The sequence below is a fragment of the Bidens hawaiensis genome, unplaced genomic scaffold (genome assembly GCF_021521415.1).
Source record: "Bidens hawaiensis isolate Kalapana, Puna unplaced genomic scaffold, B.hawaiensis_p1.1 tig00029807_1, whole genome shotgun sequence".
NCBI lineage: Eukaryota > Viridiplantae > Streptophyta > Magnoliopsida > Asterales > Asteraceae > Bidens > Bidens hawaiensis.
Genome location: NW_027494945.1, coordinates 34,663 through 52,058, shown reverse-complemented (window position 1 = coordinate 52,058; position 17,396 = coordinate 34,663). Strand labels below are relative to the sequence as shown.

Genomic DNA, 17,396 nt, shown 5'->3' with positions numbered 1-17,396 from the left:
TAGTGGTTGTGGCGGCGATGATGATGATGATAATCAGAAGCCACCTGCGACCACCGCCGATTTCCACCACCACTATCACCCACCTGCGACCACAATCACCCGACCATCTGAAAACCCTAACCTACCACGAACCACCACTTGAAACCCTAATCTCCGTTCACCCGTACCACCTGCAACCTACAACCGGTTACCATCTCTGTGTTCACCACTGCGAACGGCGGAGACGGGGTGGCGGTTGCAGACTTGGAGACGAGGTGGCGGTTGCAGACTTGGAGACGAGGTGGCGGCCGGAGACGAGGTGGTGGCCGGAGACGGGGTGGTGGCCGGAGACGAGGTGGTGGCCGGAGACGAGGTGGTGACATGCTATGAGGAGGCTGCTGAGAAATGGATTTCTCTTTGTTTTAAAGAGAAATGGAATTCTCTAGTTTTAGAGAAATAGAAAGAGAAATAGAAATGAAAAGTGGAAAACAAACAAAAGAAATATTTCTAATTCCATTTCTCCCCAATCAAATCTCTCTACCAAACACCCCCTAAGAGTTGAAGTGTAAAAAAAAACGGGTTGGGACTGGTTCTATGCAAACCGAACCGAATCTGTTTGACAATAAAACCGGTTTCACCCAAACGTTGAATAACAAGGCTAGTATATTTTCTTATTTGTCACGGCTCCAGAGGTGCTTCGTAGGCACCCTTCTAGCCTAAGCAAGCCAAATATCTAGTCGGCTAACTACTTGGCTATGCAAGTGCCTGACAAAGTTGTTTGGACTTTGGACTATGAAGTTGGATGACCAATTAGGCTATGCTAGTGTCGGACATCAATCACCAAGGCTTATTTGATGCCTAAATGGTTAGGCTCATTTAGTGAATGACCTTTACCTCTAAGCCGAAAAGTTGCCCAAGAAGTTGGGCTCCAGAGGTGCCTGACACTGCCTAGGCTAAAATGGTGCCCGAGATGCTCAATCATTGTTACGTCTAGTAGAGCCCAATGTGTTTAAGTGGCTTAATTTGATTAGTAATGTCTATATTAATTAGTCTAACAAAATGCCTAGTTTTTGAAATTTTGGGTCAACTTGGCTATTTTGATCATGTGATCTTTTACTTATAAAGGTTTTATACATTAGAAGAAAAAAAAAACTTAAATAAAGGTTTTATCACTTTATGGTCTCAAATCAATACCTTACTTGCTTGACGAATAATATCCATCGGCTGATCCACAAATCCCTCCATATTATCCGGTGGTGATCTGAACAAGGTTATGACTTGATGAATACCAATGCAGTCTTTTTAACTCTATCTTTAACCCCAAATCTCAAGCCCTTGACTTTCTTGCAAAACCAATCATCTTTTTCCATACCCATTTGCAGGTTTGGCTATGGCGGCCGAATCACTTCAAACTTTCTTGATTTCCCATCTTTACCCATCTGCAGAAACCTGAATCCAAGAAAACGAAGAGGTGGAAATTACTATAAAACCCTTGTGAGGGCTAGTAGCAACAGAGAGTCTCCTTATCAGGTTTTGGGTGTTTCTCCTTCTGCTACTCCTGCTGAGATCAAAAGGGCTTACAGGAAACTTGCTTTGAAGTATCATCCTGATGTTAACAAAGAGGTATGTATCAGTAAGGTTATTTAATTAGTTAAGCTTTTGGTCATTAAATCGATGATTTTGCTTTATTTACCTGTTGTTAATCTGGTTGTGTATAAGTAATTGATGAGATTTATTGTGGGTGTTTTGATTCTTTAGTGCATTTAGGGTTTTGTTTTGAATTAATTGAACAAATCAAACAAATATTTATCATTTATGTATATGATTGATTGCTTAGGAAGAAATAGAAAAAAAAGGGGGGGGGGGGTTGTGCTGATGTCATAATCCTCATAATTAGCATTTTGTGAATGTGATTTATAACAATTACAATAGTTGCAGAGCATCCACAATAAGGACCAAAAACACCTATAAACGTGATGAGTCAACCGCTGTATCAGAAAATACTCATTCTTGAAAAACACCCAAAAACACCAAGAAAACATTGTCACAGCATCACCACTTTTTTTGTTTTTTAATCACTCATCTCTCCACGTGTATATATTTTATATACCAAAAGTGTGGAAAACGAGCTGTATGATGGTAAAACTGGGTGCCAAAAACAAGCCGTACAATAGTAAAACTGGATGATGTGGCGTTTTTTTTGGGGGGGGGGGGGGTGTGGCTAAAAACGCTCAATGCTCACTCATTGTGGGTGTTCAAAGAACCGCATGCTTTATGAAAACAAAATACAGATATATCACGAAGTTACAGTTGTTTGACAAATCTTTAAACTCTGGGAACACAGGCTGATGCTCAAGAGAAATTTTTGAGGATAAAACACGCATACAACACGGTTCTTAACTCCGATTCAAGGAAAAAGTACGACTCTGGGAAACGTGCATCTGAAACATACAACTCCAAGCCTGCCGAAGCTGAAGAGTTTTACGGTTTTGGTAAATTATTTAAAGCTTAATTGTCATTATTCTTATTTTTCTTAAACATATTAGTTCACCATGACCTCATCTACGAAATCTTAGTCCAATACATTTTGGTCATCCGACATTTTCATTTTGTTGGTCCCACTTGTAACTGAGTGGAACCTTAACTTTGATAGAATCAAGCTTCAAGTTTCATATCCTCATACTTGAACCACTTTGAAATGCAGGCAATTTTTTGAGGGATGTTCAAATATCAGTAGGTAGACACATCTTTTTTCACAAATATAGTAAAATGCTATAAATTTACCATTTTAGGCAAAACAAAGTTTGTCTTTAAAATGAAATATATGTTATTTATGTTCTTGAAATTTGAATTTGTTTGTTGCAGGGGACTTTATTAAAGACCTGCAAGAAGAATATAGAAACTGGGAGGCAAGTGCACCTTCACAAGCAAAACCGAAGAGCTTATGGGAGGAATTAGCTGTAAGATTTTATTTAAACTGATGTAACGAATAACGGTTTTCATAAAAGTTACTAAATTTATTGCAATTGATAGGAAATTGGGGAAGAGTTTGTGGAGTTTCTTGAAAAAGAGCTGAATATTAGTGACGATGAAGATGAAACAAATAGAAGATACGAAGAACCTGCAACTTCTGGTAAGAGTAGAAGTGACGGTAGTAAGGGAAGCAGTATTGAAGATAACATAGATGAAATTGAAGCTGCACTTGCTCAATTGAAAAGAGAATTAGGGTTGTGATTATTTTTTATACAAAGTGAGAATATTCAGATCTTATAATGTTGTAATTTGATGATCAATTATTTATCTGCAAATGCAGATTAAATTTGAGAATATAGGAAAAATATTGAAAGTTAATCCTGTAACGAGTCAACTTGACTTCAGCTGGTTTTAATCTGCCATTTTTTTGCTAAATCTCAACAACAATTAATATTTCCACAAAGTTTGTTTCCCTGCTTTAAAAGTTGAAAACATACAAATTATGACATAAAGAACCACATATACTACCAAATTCTCTAGGAAAACTGTATGTGTTGAATAAGTTTTTATGATTCTAGCACTATAACAAGCACAGCCAGCATACAATATAAGCAAATTCTTTGTCCTTCAAATACTTGTTTAGATAGTTAACTGATACAAGCAAGAATCCTAACGACACCTACAAAACAATCATAATCCACAAATAATGACAAGTGTTACCTGTTTTGGCATTCCTCACTTTACAGGTACAATCTGAGTGATCACCTCACACAATTATTTACGCTCCCAAAAGTTGACTTTAAAGGGGAGAGATCTCAAGTTCAAATCTTATTATTTCAACATGTTTTCTATGGTAACCTCTTGAAGGCCCCATGCAAGGGCAGTTGCTATAATTACTTGTTCCTGTTGATTAGCTGGCTATTGGTGGGTCCTGTAGATTTTCCAATACCAGGTACTCTTGGTTAACAAATTTAAAAAAAAAACGAAAGTCACAATGCGCAAGGTCACTAGTCCTCTTCAAGAACCTCACCTAATATTGTTCTAAAATCACTCCCATCTTCATGTAGCAAGTTTTCTTTCTCACGCATATTCACATCAATTTCAATAGTTTTTTATTGTCATTTTAACCCTACATTGATACATAAAAATATATATGTTTCAATCCTATGTGCGACCAGATTTAACGAAGAAAATTAACTGGGTTAATGCTAAATGACATAACGTGATTGAGTTTTTAAACATAAAGGATGTTTTATATCATTAAGTTTGCTAAATGACAACCATTGAAAAGGCATGCACACATAAAAGACTAGTTGTGCTATTCTATCAAAGAAGATTCATGATAATATGCATCCTTGTTGGGCTATGAAATTGTGGATTTCATAAAGTTGATGAAGAACGGCCTCTTTATTTGTTTTTTTTAGAATGACGACTTTCTTGTGTGTTAGGCCACCGTACTTCCTAAATTTGGAGAGTCTCGTTTTCCCACTCTAGCCACAATTCCTATTTATTTACTTATCTATTTTGTTTAAAAGGATAACTCACACATTTTGTAAATATAATCTTAACTTATACCAATCTCGTACATATTGTCATGCTATTTCAACCATCACACTATCTTAAAACACTTTAATCACAAATTCCTCTCTAGTACCACCATTAAACCATTTTCACATTGTTTCTTTAACTAAAAAAATATGAAATAAATATAAAACTACAATTTCATTAAAATTAAACATTACATTAACTGAACTATAAAACATCAAAACAAGATAAGTTAAAAAAAGTACGAATAGTTTTTTTTATTTAAGAATAAGTCTAAAGATCACAAAAGTATTCATATCGACCAGGTGCAACTAGAAAATGGCCTTGTAGGTGTGTAAAATATTGTGGCGGATGAACATAACTAGGTTGTGGTTGTGTATATAAAGGTTGCGGTGTATACCCTTCGATTACTAGCGTTTAAATCTCCTATCGCGTTAGAACCAACTCTTCAGTTATGAGGATTATTTTAATAAGTTAAAGCAATTATACTAAACTATAAACGAACACATAAGGCGTACAAGTCGTCGATATAACATTTTTAGTTTAATACGTGGAGTAAAAACTCAATACCTTAACCTGACAAAATATTAAGCAAAATTATAATATTGAATAATATCAATAATTAAGATAGTGTATACCGTGGAGACCAACTCTGTACAAAATTAAGGATTAACAAGTCAGGTTATGCACACGACCAACACATGTACCGACATTAATGTTGACCACTTATGTGGACTTGCATGACACTAAGCGGCATTGTTATTTGTTGTATATCAGTATTACTTAATTGTTTAAATAATAATATATACGGTGATATGTCAAATAGACACGTCACACCGGATTTTAGAGTGGAATCTATCTAACTATCTAACTATCTATATAATTGCATACCATAAAATCTTATGTGTCGCTCTCAGGTTGTTCCTTCCATTCTCTAGAGCCACCAGATTGCTTGATTTTTAAACGGAGGCTTCTCATGCATTTGACCCGAATTCGCAGATATGGGTCACACCAAACCCGAATAGTCTTTAAATGGGTTATAACATCTCATTTATTTATGAAACTCTTTCATAATCAAACAATAATTTTTACGGGTCATGGGTCTCACCAAACCCTGATAACTCCTAAATGGGTTATAACATCTCATTTATTTGTGAAATAACCCCTTAATCATAAAAGAATAATTTTCACGGTTTATGGGTCTTACCAAACCCTAGTATTTATATAATTGCATACCATAAAATCCTACGTGTCGCTTTTAGGTTGTTCCGACATTCTCTAGAGCCACCAGATTGCTTAATTTATAAATGGAGTATTCTCATGCATTTGACCCGAAATCACGGGTATGAGTCTTATCAAACCCAGATAGTCTTTAAATGGGTTATAACATCTCATTTATTTGTGAAATTTTTTCATAATCAAACAATAATTTTCGCAGGTCATGAGTCTCACCAAATCCGGATAACCCTTAAACGGATTATATCTCATTTATTTGTGAAATAACTCCTTAATCATCAAAGAATAATTTCTACGGGTTATGTGTCTTACCAAACCCTAATAGCTCTTAAATGGGTTATAAGATATTATTTATTGGTAAATACTTTCATCCTCAAACCCTAATTTAATTTATCTTCTTTATATGTTCTCCATTGCTAGTCTATCATCTCCATCGCCAGTTAATTTCTGATACTACCTGTCATCGTCAACTTCATCAATATCCCTTTTTTCATTAGACAAATATTTGTGGTCATGTTTATTCATTTAAGAAAATCAACATGTTCGTGTATTTTTGTTCGTTAAAAATTTAAAAAACCTACACATCTCAATTGAAAATACCCAAAACGCAAAAAAATATAATAACAAACTAATATATATATGTATTAAATTAAAACAAACTACGTTAAAAATAAAATAAATTATCATAAAACAAAAAGAAATGGTGTATTAAAATTTTTTCATTCACTTTCTTTCTCGTTATTAAAATTTTTGTTTATTTGGTATTTACTATAAAAGAAATGGTGTATTACAGGTCAGAACTTGAGAATATTATTGACTTGCCTTTGGTTGCAATTGAGGTCATCATTTCTAGTGTTATTGTGAAGGTAAAATCTGAAGAGGTCGTTCGCGATCTGTTTGTGAAGTGGTATACTCACCACTATCCGGATCTAGATGAACGAAGGGTCATTGTCATCGGGCTTGCAAACCTCATCCGGTTCCCCTACCTCAGAAAGCCTGTGCTAAAAAAAATTATAACATGTGAGCTGGTAGACCCTCTATTTGCACAACAGTTGGTGCAAGATGCACTCAACTTTCAAGCCAACCCATTGGCCTGAACACGCACACACCAATACCACCGATTTGATGAATGGGCTTACACCCGCAAACCCATGTTGGTGGTTGAGCTTGGCTTACCTAATGATTGTTGGGACGCATACATAAACATCACTCGGGATCAATTGCTTACTCTGCTTAAAGGGGTTCAGGTCAGATCCGAGAGTTTTAAGTTTGGGGAAAATATTATTTTTGTGGGCTGGTCTTGACGAATACCTGGGCGTGGTCCGGGGGCGTTCTACTCTGCACCGGACCTCAATTTGAAGACGAGGAAGATTAGTTCTTGAGTTATTACCGTTAAGTATGGCATTGATGCCATTCTGTCTTCAAAGAAGTATGCTCTCATTTACACCGGGAGTAGGCGTTTTGATCCCGAGAGAAAAGAGGCATTATTGTGCACAAATGTGTTTAAGGGGTCTTTGTTTCAACTCGTGGGATAAGAAAGTCCGTTCCTAATCGACGGTAATCATAGCATCCGGGTGAGGTTTATCGTTGACCACCCGCATCATTGACGTTTTATCATGAGGCGTTAGATTATTTGAAAGAGTTTTGTTGATAGTTGTTGTTACAAGTTAGATTTGAAAGAGATTGAATAACAAATAGAGAACCAATTACTATTGTTATTATTATTATTATTAAATTTATCAACTTTGTTAAAAGGAGTGTTGCCTATTGTTTTAACACGTTTAGGGTAGTAGATGGTAAACTTGACATTCCATTATATGATTGGTGAGAATTAAGGTATCTAAAGTGACCACCCCTTTTGCCTTAAAAGTGACTTTTCAATGGGTTTGGGTTTGGGTTTGTGTTCGAGTTCGATGTTTCTAAAAATAATAATAATTTACGAGTAGAGTTATTTTGTAAGAGCATTCTCAACTCATTCTCTAGAGTTGTCTAACCCACATAATTTAGGGTAAATTTTAAGAAACCCATCAAAATCACCTTTCTAATCCATTCCCTATTATATGGATGAGTTATATGACAGCTAAAGTAAAAAACTAAATATAGGGACTCACTTTCGATCCATACCTTATAATATATCACCTATCTACCAATCACCATTTACTATATAATAAGACAAAAGAGAAAAATAATAAAGAATTAATTTATAGATATGAATAGGGAATAGGGGGGTGGTTATTTTGAGAACCTTGTTAAGTTGTAAGAACTTTAAGAACTCAATATGGACCACATATTTAATTAAATGAGTATGGAATATGTGGCTGAGAATAAATCTGATGAAAAAATGAATCAAGAGAGATAATAAAGTAGTGTTTGGTATGAAATAACAATAGATGGAACGAAATGAATCATTCCAAATAAATGAAATAAAGTATGTTTGGTTGTCATTCATCAATGGAATGAATCATTCTTAAGGAATGCAATTCCTTCCATATATAACATTTTTTATTCCTTAGTAAAATATGGTTTTTCTTTCATTCCTTCTAAGAATTGAATGAAAAATTATCAACAATAATAATAATAAAAATAATAATAATAATATAATAATAATAATATTATTACTCCTACTGTTCTTATTGTTATTTTATCATCATCATTATTATTTTATTATAGTATAAATATTATTAAATTATAATTGTTATTATATTTTTATTACTATATCACATTATCTTATTACCGTTTTAATTGACAAAAAAAAATATTATGATTGTATAGTTAACTATTTAATCAAAAAATAATAATGAAGTGATGATTCATTTTATTTCTATGTAGTAATCAAACAAGACAACTGTATAAGAATGATTCATTTCATTCATTTGTTCATTCCATTCATTTGCTCATTCCATTCCCTCGTTCATTCCATTACCTCATACCAAACAGACCCTAAGTATTTTTGATGATTACACAAATTTAAATGTTAGTTACATATGTCTAATAAGTCGATTCGGTGTGTAAAAAAAAACAAAATTTTTTTTACGTTACTTACACTTATGTATTACATGTGTGTAAAAAAATTTCAAAAAAAAATTTGTTACGTTGAGTTCTTTCGAGTTCTTAAAACTCAAAGTGGTTCTCAAAAGAAATCAAACACAGGGAATAGAATTTGAAAGAATTTTTAAAAATGACCCTGACAGATTAAGGATAATCTTAGGGTTAAGTAGATGTTTCCCACGAGGGTTAGGTCCGGCAAAGATGGTTATTCTTCTCAACCTGCAAAACAGACACCGTAAGCTCGTCACTGAGAAGGGGGGGGTTCCTCCTTGTGACCACCCTCCGGCGTGAGAATCAGACTAGGTTGCTCTGAATATAAGTGTATATAGAGAGAAATAGCTAGAGAGAGGAAGATGATACCGTTCCAGGGTGTTGGAGTATTTATAGCCGAAGGTAGGTTTCCAAGCAGGTACGACCAGCTGTATATAATATTCCTTTTCCACCAACTATGGGCTACGTTCGTGCCACGATGAGAGTTGGTGGGTAGGCAGCGGCTGATAGTGACATTTCGTACTGGAGCGTGCTCCTCCTCGTAATATTGTCAGTGAGCTGTCACCCTGTGATTGGTTCATGGGTTGCTTTTGTCAGATCTTGTCTATTTGTCCATACCTTGGTAGGTATAGTACAAAAGATCTTCTAGAAGCGTACGGACTGGCTCTTTTGGGCGGGAATATTCCCGCCCTGCTCATTCCTTCTTCAGGTGACATTGCTGAAGTATAAAAGTTAGTGCCTTATGCGTGTAGCCTTACTGTTAGTGCGGGTAGCCTTCTTTCTTGGGTTGTACCCACAGCTGCGGGGACAGGCAGGGTATTGTACCAAGGGAGGCTTTCTTGCGGGGACAGCTGGCTTACTGCGTGTAAGGTCTTCATCTCTCTGAGCATGGTGGGTTCTGCGGATCCAGTTGGTCTTTGCGCAGACGTACCTCTTCAAGGTGAGTCTTGCGGGTCTAACTGGACTTTGCGGGGACCTACCTCTTCAAGTCCCCCCAGTCCATTGTTCTTCTCATGAATTGTTAATAAGTGAGGGGAACTTTTGGACTTTAAGCAAGGGGCTTTAAAGAGGGGTTTTCGTTTTTTAAGGTTCTCCGTGGGGATTCTTCCCGCGGTTTTCCTAATGTCACTTGCAGAAAATTCCCGACTTTTCTGCCTGATCTTTGGGTATGCTGCGGGTAGGTGTGTAACCTCTTCGCAAGTTGGGAGCGTTGAGTTTCACTTGTGTAGATTCTCCACGAGGTTTTGGTAGTTTTAGACATAGTGATCTGTTATGTTAAACAACCAATTCCACCTTGAAGCTTCAAACAATCTAGTTCTCAACGTTCCCGCCATGCGGGGATGTTATTTCTCTTTCCGCAAGCATGGCCCATAAGATCGATCTTCTTGGCTTCAATTCCCTGCAAGTGCTAAGTATGTGAAGGGTTTCGCCTTGACACTGTACCCGCACTTGTCTTATGGTTTCTTGTTTTCCAAGGTAAGGGGGTATATTCCCTCTTATTTTTGAATCTTTTTGAAATTCGGAAGGTTGGTGAAAGGATAAGGACAGTCCAAACGGCTGAGAGGACGTTGGCGTCTTCTGACGGTTTCAGGATGTAGGAAGTTATGACGAGGTGACAGCATGTGGTCAATCTGAACGCTTTTTCAGGCGCGTGGGCGCGAGTTTTATGGCACGCGCTCTTTTGACACCTGTTGCCAGCTTGCTTTATCCACACGTGTCGCCGTGTCATTGCTCCTGCGCCTTCTCTCTCATCCGCATTAAATTCATCGCATTCATTGCGATGAGTATATAAGGTGGAGAGGGTGTATTTCGTCCATTATCTTCACTTCACTCTTCTTCTCCTTTTAAGCGATTTCCGGCGAATACTCATCTTTTCCGGCGAGCATTCTCCTGAAACCGCTTTCTTTCCTCCTTAACATTAAAAAATGTCTTCTCATGACCCAGAGGTTAATGTCGAGGAGTCCGACGTTTACCCCGAGAACCCGGCGTCAACGTCCGACAAGGACGATAAGAGTACTGCTGGCGAGTGTCAGTGTACTCTTTCTGTCGATGTATACAATTACATCGTCAAGAAATTCATGCTGGAGTCCTATGAGCCGGAGTTGCCGGAGGCCAACCAGACGGTATACGACGCCCCTAAGGGCATGATAGGGGTTTACGCTTCGTCTCTTCCTATATGGGAATCTGAGGTTCCCCTTAACGAAGTTTGTATACCGTGTTTTGGAGAAACACGGTGTTCATTTGAAAGAGGTGCACACAATGGCAATTGCTAAAGTTCGCAATTTCGAATGGGTGTGCCGTATTTTGGATATCGAGCCTCGAGTCGACCGCCTGATGACCTTTCTATACTTGGAGGTGCGTCCAGGGTTGGTATACCCTTATCACTCGGATCAAGGGTTTGAAGATCTGTACTACTGAGCGTAGTCTTCGTTCTTGGAAGCGGGAATTTTTCTATATTTCCGCTCTTGTTGTTCCCATTGCGATGACGTTCAAGAATGGGAGGGCACTTCCTAATCTTCCGGCTTCCAACTACCAGGAGACGGAGTGGTTCACCAAGATTTCCCAGATTCAGACTCCTGTTTATCGCTTCGCGGAGTCTGGGATGGTCATGCTTGGGATGAGTCGCGTGTGGAAGGATGCTGGGTCTGGGACGCCGCAAATACCCATCGTTCTTGAATACGGTTTGAACTATATTCCTTATGGTATGCCCCGTCTTTTGTGTTTGTTTAGGGTTGTCCTTCTAACATTGTTATCATTTTTATTTCAGAGGGGAACGACTTACAGTCGCTTTTGCACCCGCGGGAGACTGGTGGTCCCGCGTGGTTGGGTACTCGTGATCTTGATGAGAACGAGTTGCCCGTTTTGGAGAAAACTGCGGATAGATTCGCAGAGGTCTACCCGCCAGGCCATGAGATTTTAAGCGTCACTCGGCTAGGTAATGAGTTCTTAAATCCTCATCCTCTTCATGCTCACACTTCTGCTGGAATTCCTCTGATCTTGTCATCTTCTGATGAGGGATCCGCAGATGGGCCTTTTATTGTAAGGAAAAGAAGGCGGCCAGCGTGAAGGGCAAAACGAAGGTTGCTACCTTCGTTGACTTGGGGAATCAGTCTGATTCCGAGACTGAAAGTGAGGAGGCGGCGAGGAACCTTGGTGGTGGTGACGAGACTATTGTCTCAGAGGTTGAGACAACGACTGTCACTTCCAAGTCGCCAAGCATTGCGAAGGTAACTGGCGTGAAGAGGCCATCTTCATCGGGTCCATCTCCGCTTATCAGGGCTTTCAAGATCAAGAAAACCAGTAAGTGTACTTTTTGTGTACCTTTTCCGCATCTCCTTCCGCCTTTGTTTTTGATATCTTAAAGTTTTTCTTCGTGCAGAAGTAGACTTATCTGCTTTTGAGGGGAGTGGTGCGGGTGGAGTTGGTTCAGGACCCACAACGATAGGTTTGGTCAACCTATCCGAGGCGATGACCCAGGCGGCTGCGCCTGTTTCTGGTACTGGTTCTGTTGCTTCTACTGTTGAAGCAACTGTTTCGGTTATGACGTCGTCTGTCATGGCTGCTGTGCCGACGATGGCGTCCACTTTCGTTGCTGCGTTGAGCAGTTCAACTTCTTCGCCAGCCATCAGTGCCATATTTACCACTTCATTCACCGGACCGGCGGTGACTTTCTCCATGAGCTCATCTGGGATGAGCTCATCTGCGGCGACTGCAATGGTTATGAGTTCATCTCCAATGGTCTCTACGGTGTCAACGACTACTTCGTCCTTGGCCAGTTCTTCAGGTATGTTTAGAGTTGGGACCTCTAGACTTACCTCTGTTGATGAGGGGGTCCGATTTTTGCCTCCTTCCCATCTCCTTGACCTCTTGGATGGATATCCTTTAGGTTCGGGTGATGGGTTTAGCGGCTATCGGCCTGTTATCGACCCTACAGGTGCGTGGGGTTACTTTGGCCTGTTATCCATCCTTGGTCATTTTTTCTTAACTGTTTTTTTTTTTGCAGTTTCAGATTCCAATGAGGTCTATGCCCCGAGGTGGAATATCCGCCGAGGGACAACTCTCAGGACGGCTGCAGACTGCGTCGACTGGACGCGCCATGCCGTTCCAAGTGGTGCATTGGGGGAGGCCATGGTTAGTTACCAGGAAGGCCGGTTGTCCACCGAGCTCCGAATTCTACTCGCCCGGATGCAGCCGCGTGTCGAATTACTTTGTCGTGAAAACGATAAGTTAAGGACTGCGCGTAGCTTGGAGGGGGCTCAGGTGCGATCGCTGAGGGAAGAAAACAAGAAGCTTGCCGCCACCGCTGCTGAGAGGGAAAAGGCCTTCAAGGACCTTGAGGCCGAAATGCAAGCTAGGCATGAGGCCCGTTCCAAGGCTACTCAAGCTGTTAACGAACAGCTTAGGTTGGCCAAGGAAACCGCGCGCAATGCGACTGAAAGGGCCTCGAAAGCTGAAGCTGTTGCTGAGCCTCTACGCGCTGAAAATGAAGAACTGAAAGCTAAACTGGAGAAGCTTCATTAGGCTCATGAGGCTTTGGCTCTGGAGGACGCCAAGAAGCTACAGGAGCTCTTGGATCAGAAGGGTGTCCTTGATCACACTGAGCGTAAGCTTAAAGGCGTTGAGGAGGCTGCTGCCAAGGAAGTGTTGCTTGCCAACCTTAATAAGAATGAGGCCGAACGCGCACGCGATCAAGCTCAAGCTACCCTTCAAGAGTCCTTGTCCAATAACGATTGGCTTCTACGAGAAGCGTTGCCGCAGGTATGCATAGCTCAATTATTCTTTGCTTTTTGCTTTTTTTTTTCTTTATACTTAGAAAAGTTTTTTTTTTGTAGGTTGTGCATCGGATTTTCGCGAACACATCCTATGATGATGCCATGAGCGCAGCCCTCAACGCTTCTCATGAGGATGGAGAGAAAGCTGGTTTCTTACTTGGTCTAGGATTTGCAGAGAAAGGCATCTCGCCTTCCAAATTTCCTCTACACGATGTTGATACTGAGGCTGCCTATGACCAAGTTGTGAACCAGTATGCTGCTTTCTCTCATCCGGTCGTGGAAAAGGTTAATGAAGTTGCTGCTGCTGATGACGGGCTAGTTGTTCTCAAATCTTTCCTTGAACAGCCGCAGCCAACTGATGGTGCGGGTTCAAGCGGGTTTGGAGGGAGTGGTCCCGAAGCCTGAATCCTGAGATTCCTCCCAGCCGTTAGGATAGATTTGCACTTTTTGTAGGCGGGTAGATACCTAACCATTTTGTAATGTTTGAACAGCTTTTATCGTGAATATAAATGTCTTGTTAATGCCTTGCCTTATAAACATTATATGATTTACTCATGCATATTTTTGTTTAACTTAGCAATTTTCTAAGTGTTTTGAATAAGTTAACCTTTCGACGCGTGTCAGATAATAGGTTAATGTTCTGTTTCCTCTATCATGATTGTGCGGGTAGGACCGTCACTTTCACTTAGTAGGATGACCGAACTTTATCTATGTCTGACCTGCGTGAAGGTTTTCCTCATCTTTTCCTTATAAATTTTTACCGTTTATTTGTGTTTATGCGGGTTGTGCTGCTTTCCACACGCAACGACTTACTTCCTCCCTCACTTATTTATGCGGTGAATACCGGCATATCAGTGTGGTCAGTTCATAAGTATAAAGGTAAGGCTATCAGCATCAATGTGATAAGGAGAATCATTTCCATTAGAAGTGGCTCTAGGCCTGTTCGTTACAAGTTTGGAATTGATCTACATGTAGCATCTGCGTAATTGAGCTCCATTCCATGTTCTTGGGATGGGGGTGCCATCGAGCCTTTCGAGCCGGTATGCGCCCTTTCCCAGAACTTCCTTAATAATGTATGGCCCTTCCCAGACCGAGGCCAGCTTTCCTGGGCGCTCCTGGTTCGAAGCCTCGTTGTTACGCAGTATGTAGTCTCCAACATTGAAGTTGCAGAGTTTCACCCGCGTGTTGTAGTACTTTTGCATTTGTCGCTTGTAGTTCTCTTCACGCGCTACGGCTAAGTCTCTGCGCTCTTCGGTTAGCATAAGGTCTAACCGTCTTTCCGCATCATTGTCTTCTGGTTGAGTTATGACTCTTGGTGAGGGTAGACCAATCTCGATTGGAACCATGGCTTCAGTGCCATAGGTGAGGCTGAATGGGGTTTCGCCCGTGCTTGCTTTTTTCAGCGCTCTGTTTGCCCAAAGGACATGTGGAACTTCGTCCACCCAGCCGGATCTATGCTCCAAGAGTCTTTTCTTTATGCCGTCGACGATGCTCTTGTTTGCTCTTTCCACCTCACCATTACCCTGCGGGTGTGCCACTGAGGTAAAGGTGTGGGTGATTTGAAGCTCTTTCAGCCACTTTTGTAGCTTCTGGTCAGCAAAGTTGGTGCCGTTATCGTTCACCAAATTCTGTGGAAGTCTAAAACGACAAATAATAAATTCCCAAATAAATTTTTTGATATGTTTTGCGGTTGTTTGAGCTAGGAGTTTTGCTTCTATCCACTTGGTGAAGTAGTCGATGGCTACCACTAGGAACTGAACGTTCCCTGCTGCTGTGGGAAATGGGCCTGTAACATCGATGGCCCACTTCTGGAATGGCCATGAAGAAGTAACTGGAACAAGTTCGTTCTTCGGGCGATGCGTGTTGGGTGCGTAGAGCTGGCAGGACCTACATTTTCTGATGTAGGCCAGCGCATCCGTGTGCATCCCCGGCCAAAAGTATCCCGCGTTGTTTAGCTTAGCTACAACTGCGCGTGGACCTGCGTGTACTCCACAGATGCCTTCGTGTACTTCCCTTAAGAGGTAGTCGGCATCTTGGTCGTCAACGCATCTAAGGAGTGGGCCAAGAAAATTACGCCTGTAAAGTATGTCATCAACAAGTTGATAGTTTAGTGATTTACAGCGTATCTTTCTTGCATGTGTCTTTGACTCTGGTAGTACACCCGTCGCAAGGTAATTTATGATTGGTGTCATGGTGCTCCAAGAAGTTCAACGCGGATGTCCTTTCCCAAGTGGGTGAAGGCTAACGATGCAAGCTTGCTTAGCGCATCCGCAGATTTGTTTTCGCTTCGCTTGATTTGCACAACTTTGCAATCGTTGAAATCGCGCATAAGGGTTTTTGCTTGTGCGAGGTACAGGGCCATTGTGTCGTTCACGGCCGTGTACGTCCCGTTTATCTGGTTGGCTACTAGCATGGAATCCACGTGGGCTTCCAAGTTTTTCACCCCCATCTTACGCGCAATTCTTAATCCGGCCAAGAATGCTTCGTACTCCGCTTCGTTATTCGTACTTGGGAAATCCAGCCGAATAGCGTAAGTGTATTCTTGGCCTGATGGGTTAGTTAGTTTCAACCCTGCGCCTGAACCTTCGTTGTTGGCTGCTCCATCAGTATAGAGTCGCCAGACATCGTTAATGTCTTGTGCTGGAGAGGGTTGAGCCTCTTCCTGGCACTCTTTTTCCCGCGAAGCGGGGACTTCTGCAATAAAGTCGGCCAAGACCTGGCCTTTTATGGCTGGTCTTGGCTTGTACTTTATCGCGTATTCTCCCAACTCAATTGCCCATTTGGCTAGGCGCCCTGACAACTCGGGTTTGCCTAGGACGTTTGCAAGTTTGAAGTTGGTGAAAATGGTGATTGGGTGGCCTTGGAAATATCGTCTTAGCCTGCGTGAAGCCTGTACAAGCGCTAAGACTAATTTTTCCAGGGTGGAGTACCGGGTTTCCACGTCTGTTAAGACGCGGCTTACATAGTAGATGGGCATCTGGATGCCCTTTCGTTCTACTAGTAAGACTGCCCCAGTTGCTCTGTCTGTGGTGGAGAGGTAGAGAATTAATTCCCCCCCCCCACTTCTGGTGCTGTGAGTGTTGGGAGTTCGATCAAGCGTGACCGAATCTCTTGAAAAGCTGCTTCCGCTTCTGGTGTCCAGCGGAAGTGCGTTTTCTTTAAACAATTTCTCAATGTTGACACGAATGGAAACGACCTATCCGCATGGTTTGCCAAAAAGCGGTTAAGTGCGACTAGTCGTCCATTCAGTGTCTGAGCCTGTTTGATGGTAGTAGGTGATTCCATTTTCATAATGGCTTCAACCTTTTCAGGGTTCGCTCTGAAGCCATATTTGGTAACGATGACTCCTAAGAACTTCCCATCTTCCATCCCAAAGGAACACTTGCTCGGGTTGAGCTTCATGTTTATCTTTCTGAGCGTGTTGAAAGTTTCTTCGATGTCTTTCAACATCGCCTCTGGTTCGAGGCTTTTGATGACCAAGTCATCCATGTAAACCTCCAAGTTCCTCCCGATTTGGGCATGAAACTCTTTGTCCATCAGGCGTTGGTATGTGGATCCGGCATTCTTTAGTCCGAATGGCATCATTTGGTAACAAAATGTGCCATCGGGCGTCCGAAATGCGGTTTTATCCTGATCGTCAACAGCCATGTGGATTTGATGGTACCCTTTATACGCATCAAGGAAACATTTAAGGCGAAACGGTGCTAATGAATCTACCTTAAGGTCAATTTCGGGTAACGGGTAACAATCATTGGGGCATGCTTTGTTTAGGTCTTTAAAATCTATGCACATGCGCCATTGTTTGTCGGATTTTGGTACCATGACGGGATTTGCAACCCATGTTTGATATTT

The 17,396-nt window shown here is 40.8% G+C and overlaps 1 protein-coding gene across 2 annotated transcripts; it reads left to right on the top strand.

The window, feature by feature from the left end:
• Window positions 1–1,212: 1,212 nt before the first annotated feature.
• Window positions 1,213–3,368, top strand: LOC143579463 (uncharacterized). Of its 2 annotated transcripts, XM_077062765.1 has the most exons (5): window positions 1,213–1,602; window positions 2,324–2,471; window positions 2,684–2,716; window positions 2,845–2,939; window positions 3,013–3,368. In XM_077062765.1, the coding sequence occupies exons 1-5, from the start codon at window positions 1,261–1,263 to the stop codon at window positions 3,211–3,213; spliced, it is 819 nt and encodes a 272-aa protein (XP_076918880.1). In that variant the 5' UTR covers window positions 1,213–1,260; the 3' UTR covers window positions 3,214–3,368. The 2 variants fall into 2 exon arrangements, with proteins under 2 accessions (XP_076918880.1, XP_076918881.1); XM_077062766.1 differs by lacking the exon at window positions 2,684–2,716.
• Window positions 3,369–17,396: the final 14,028 nt, after the last annotated feature.

Coding starts and splice junctions, on each gene's coding strand:
- LOC143579463 (XM_077062765.1), top strand. CDS start 1,261: ATGAATACCAATGCAGTCTTTTTAACTCTATCTTTAACCCCAAATCTC. Junction 1,603..2,323: donor ATCCTGATGTTAACAAAGAG/GTATGTATCAGT, acceptor CTGGGAACACAG/GCTGATGCTCAAGAGAAATT. Junction 2,472..2,683: donor TGAAGAGTTTTACGGTTTTG/GTAAATTATTTA, acceptor TTTGAAATGCAG/GCAATTTTTTGAGGGATGTT.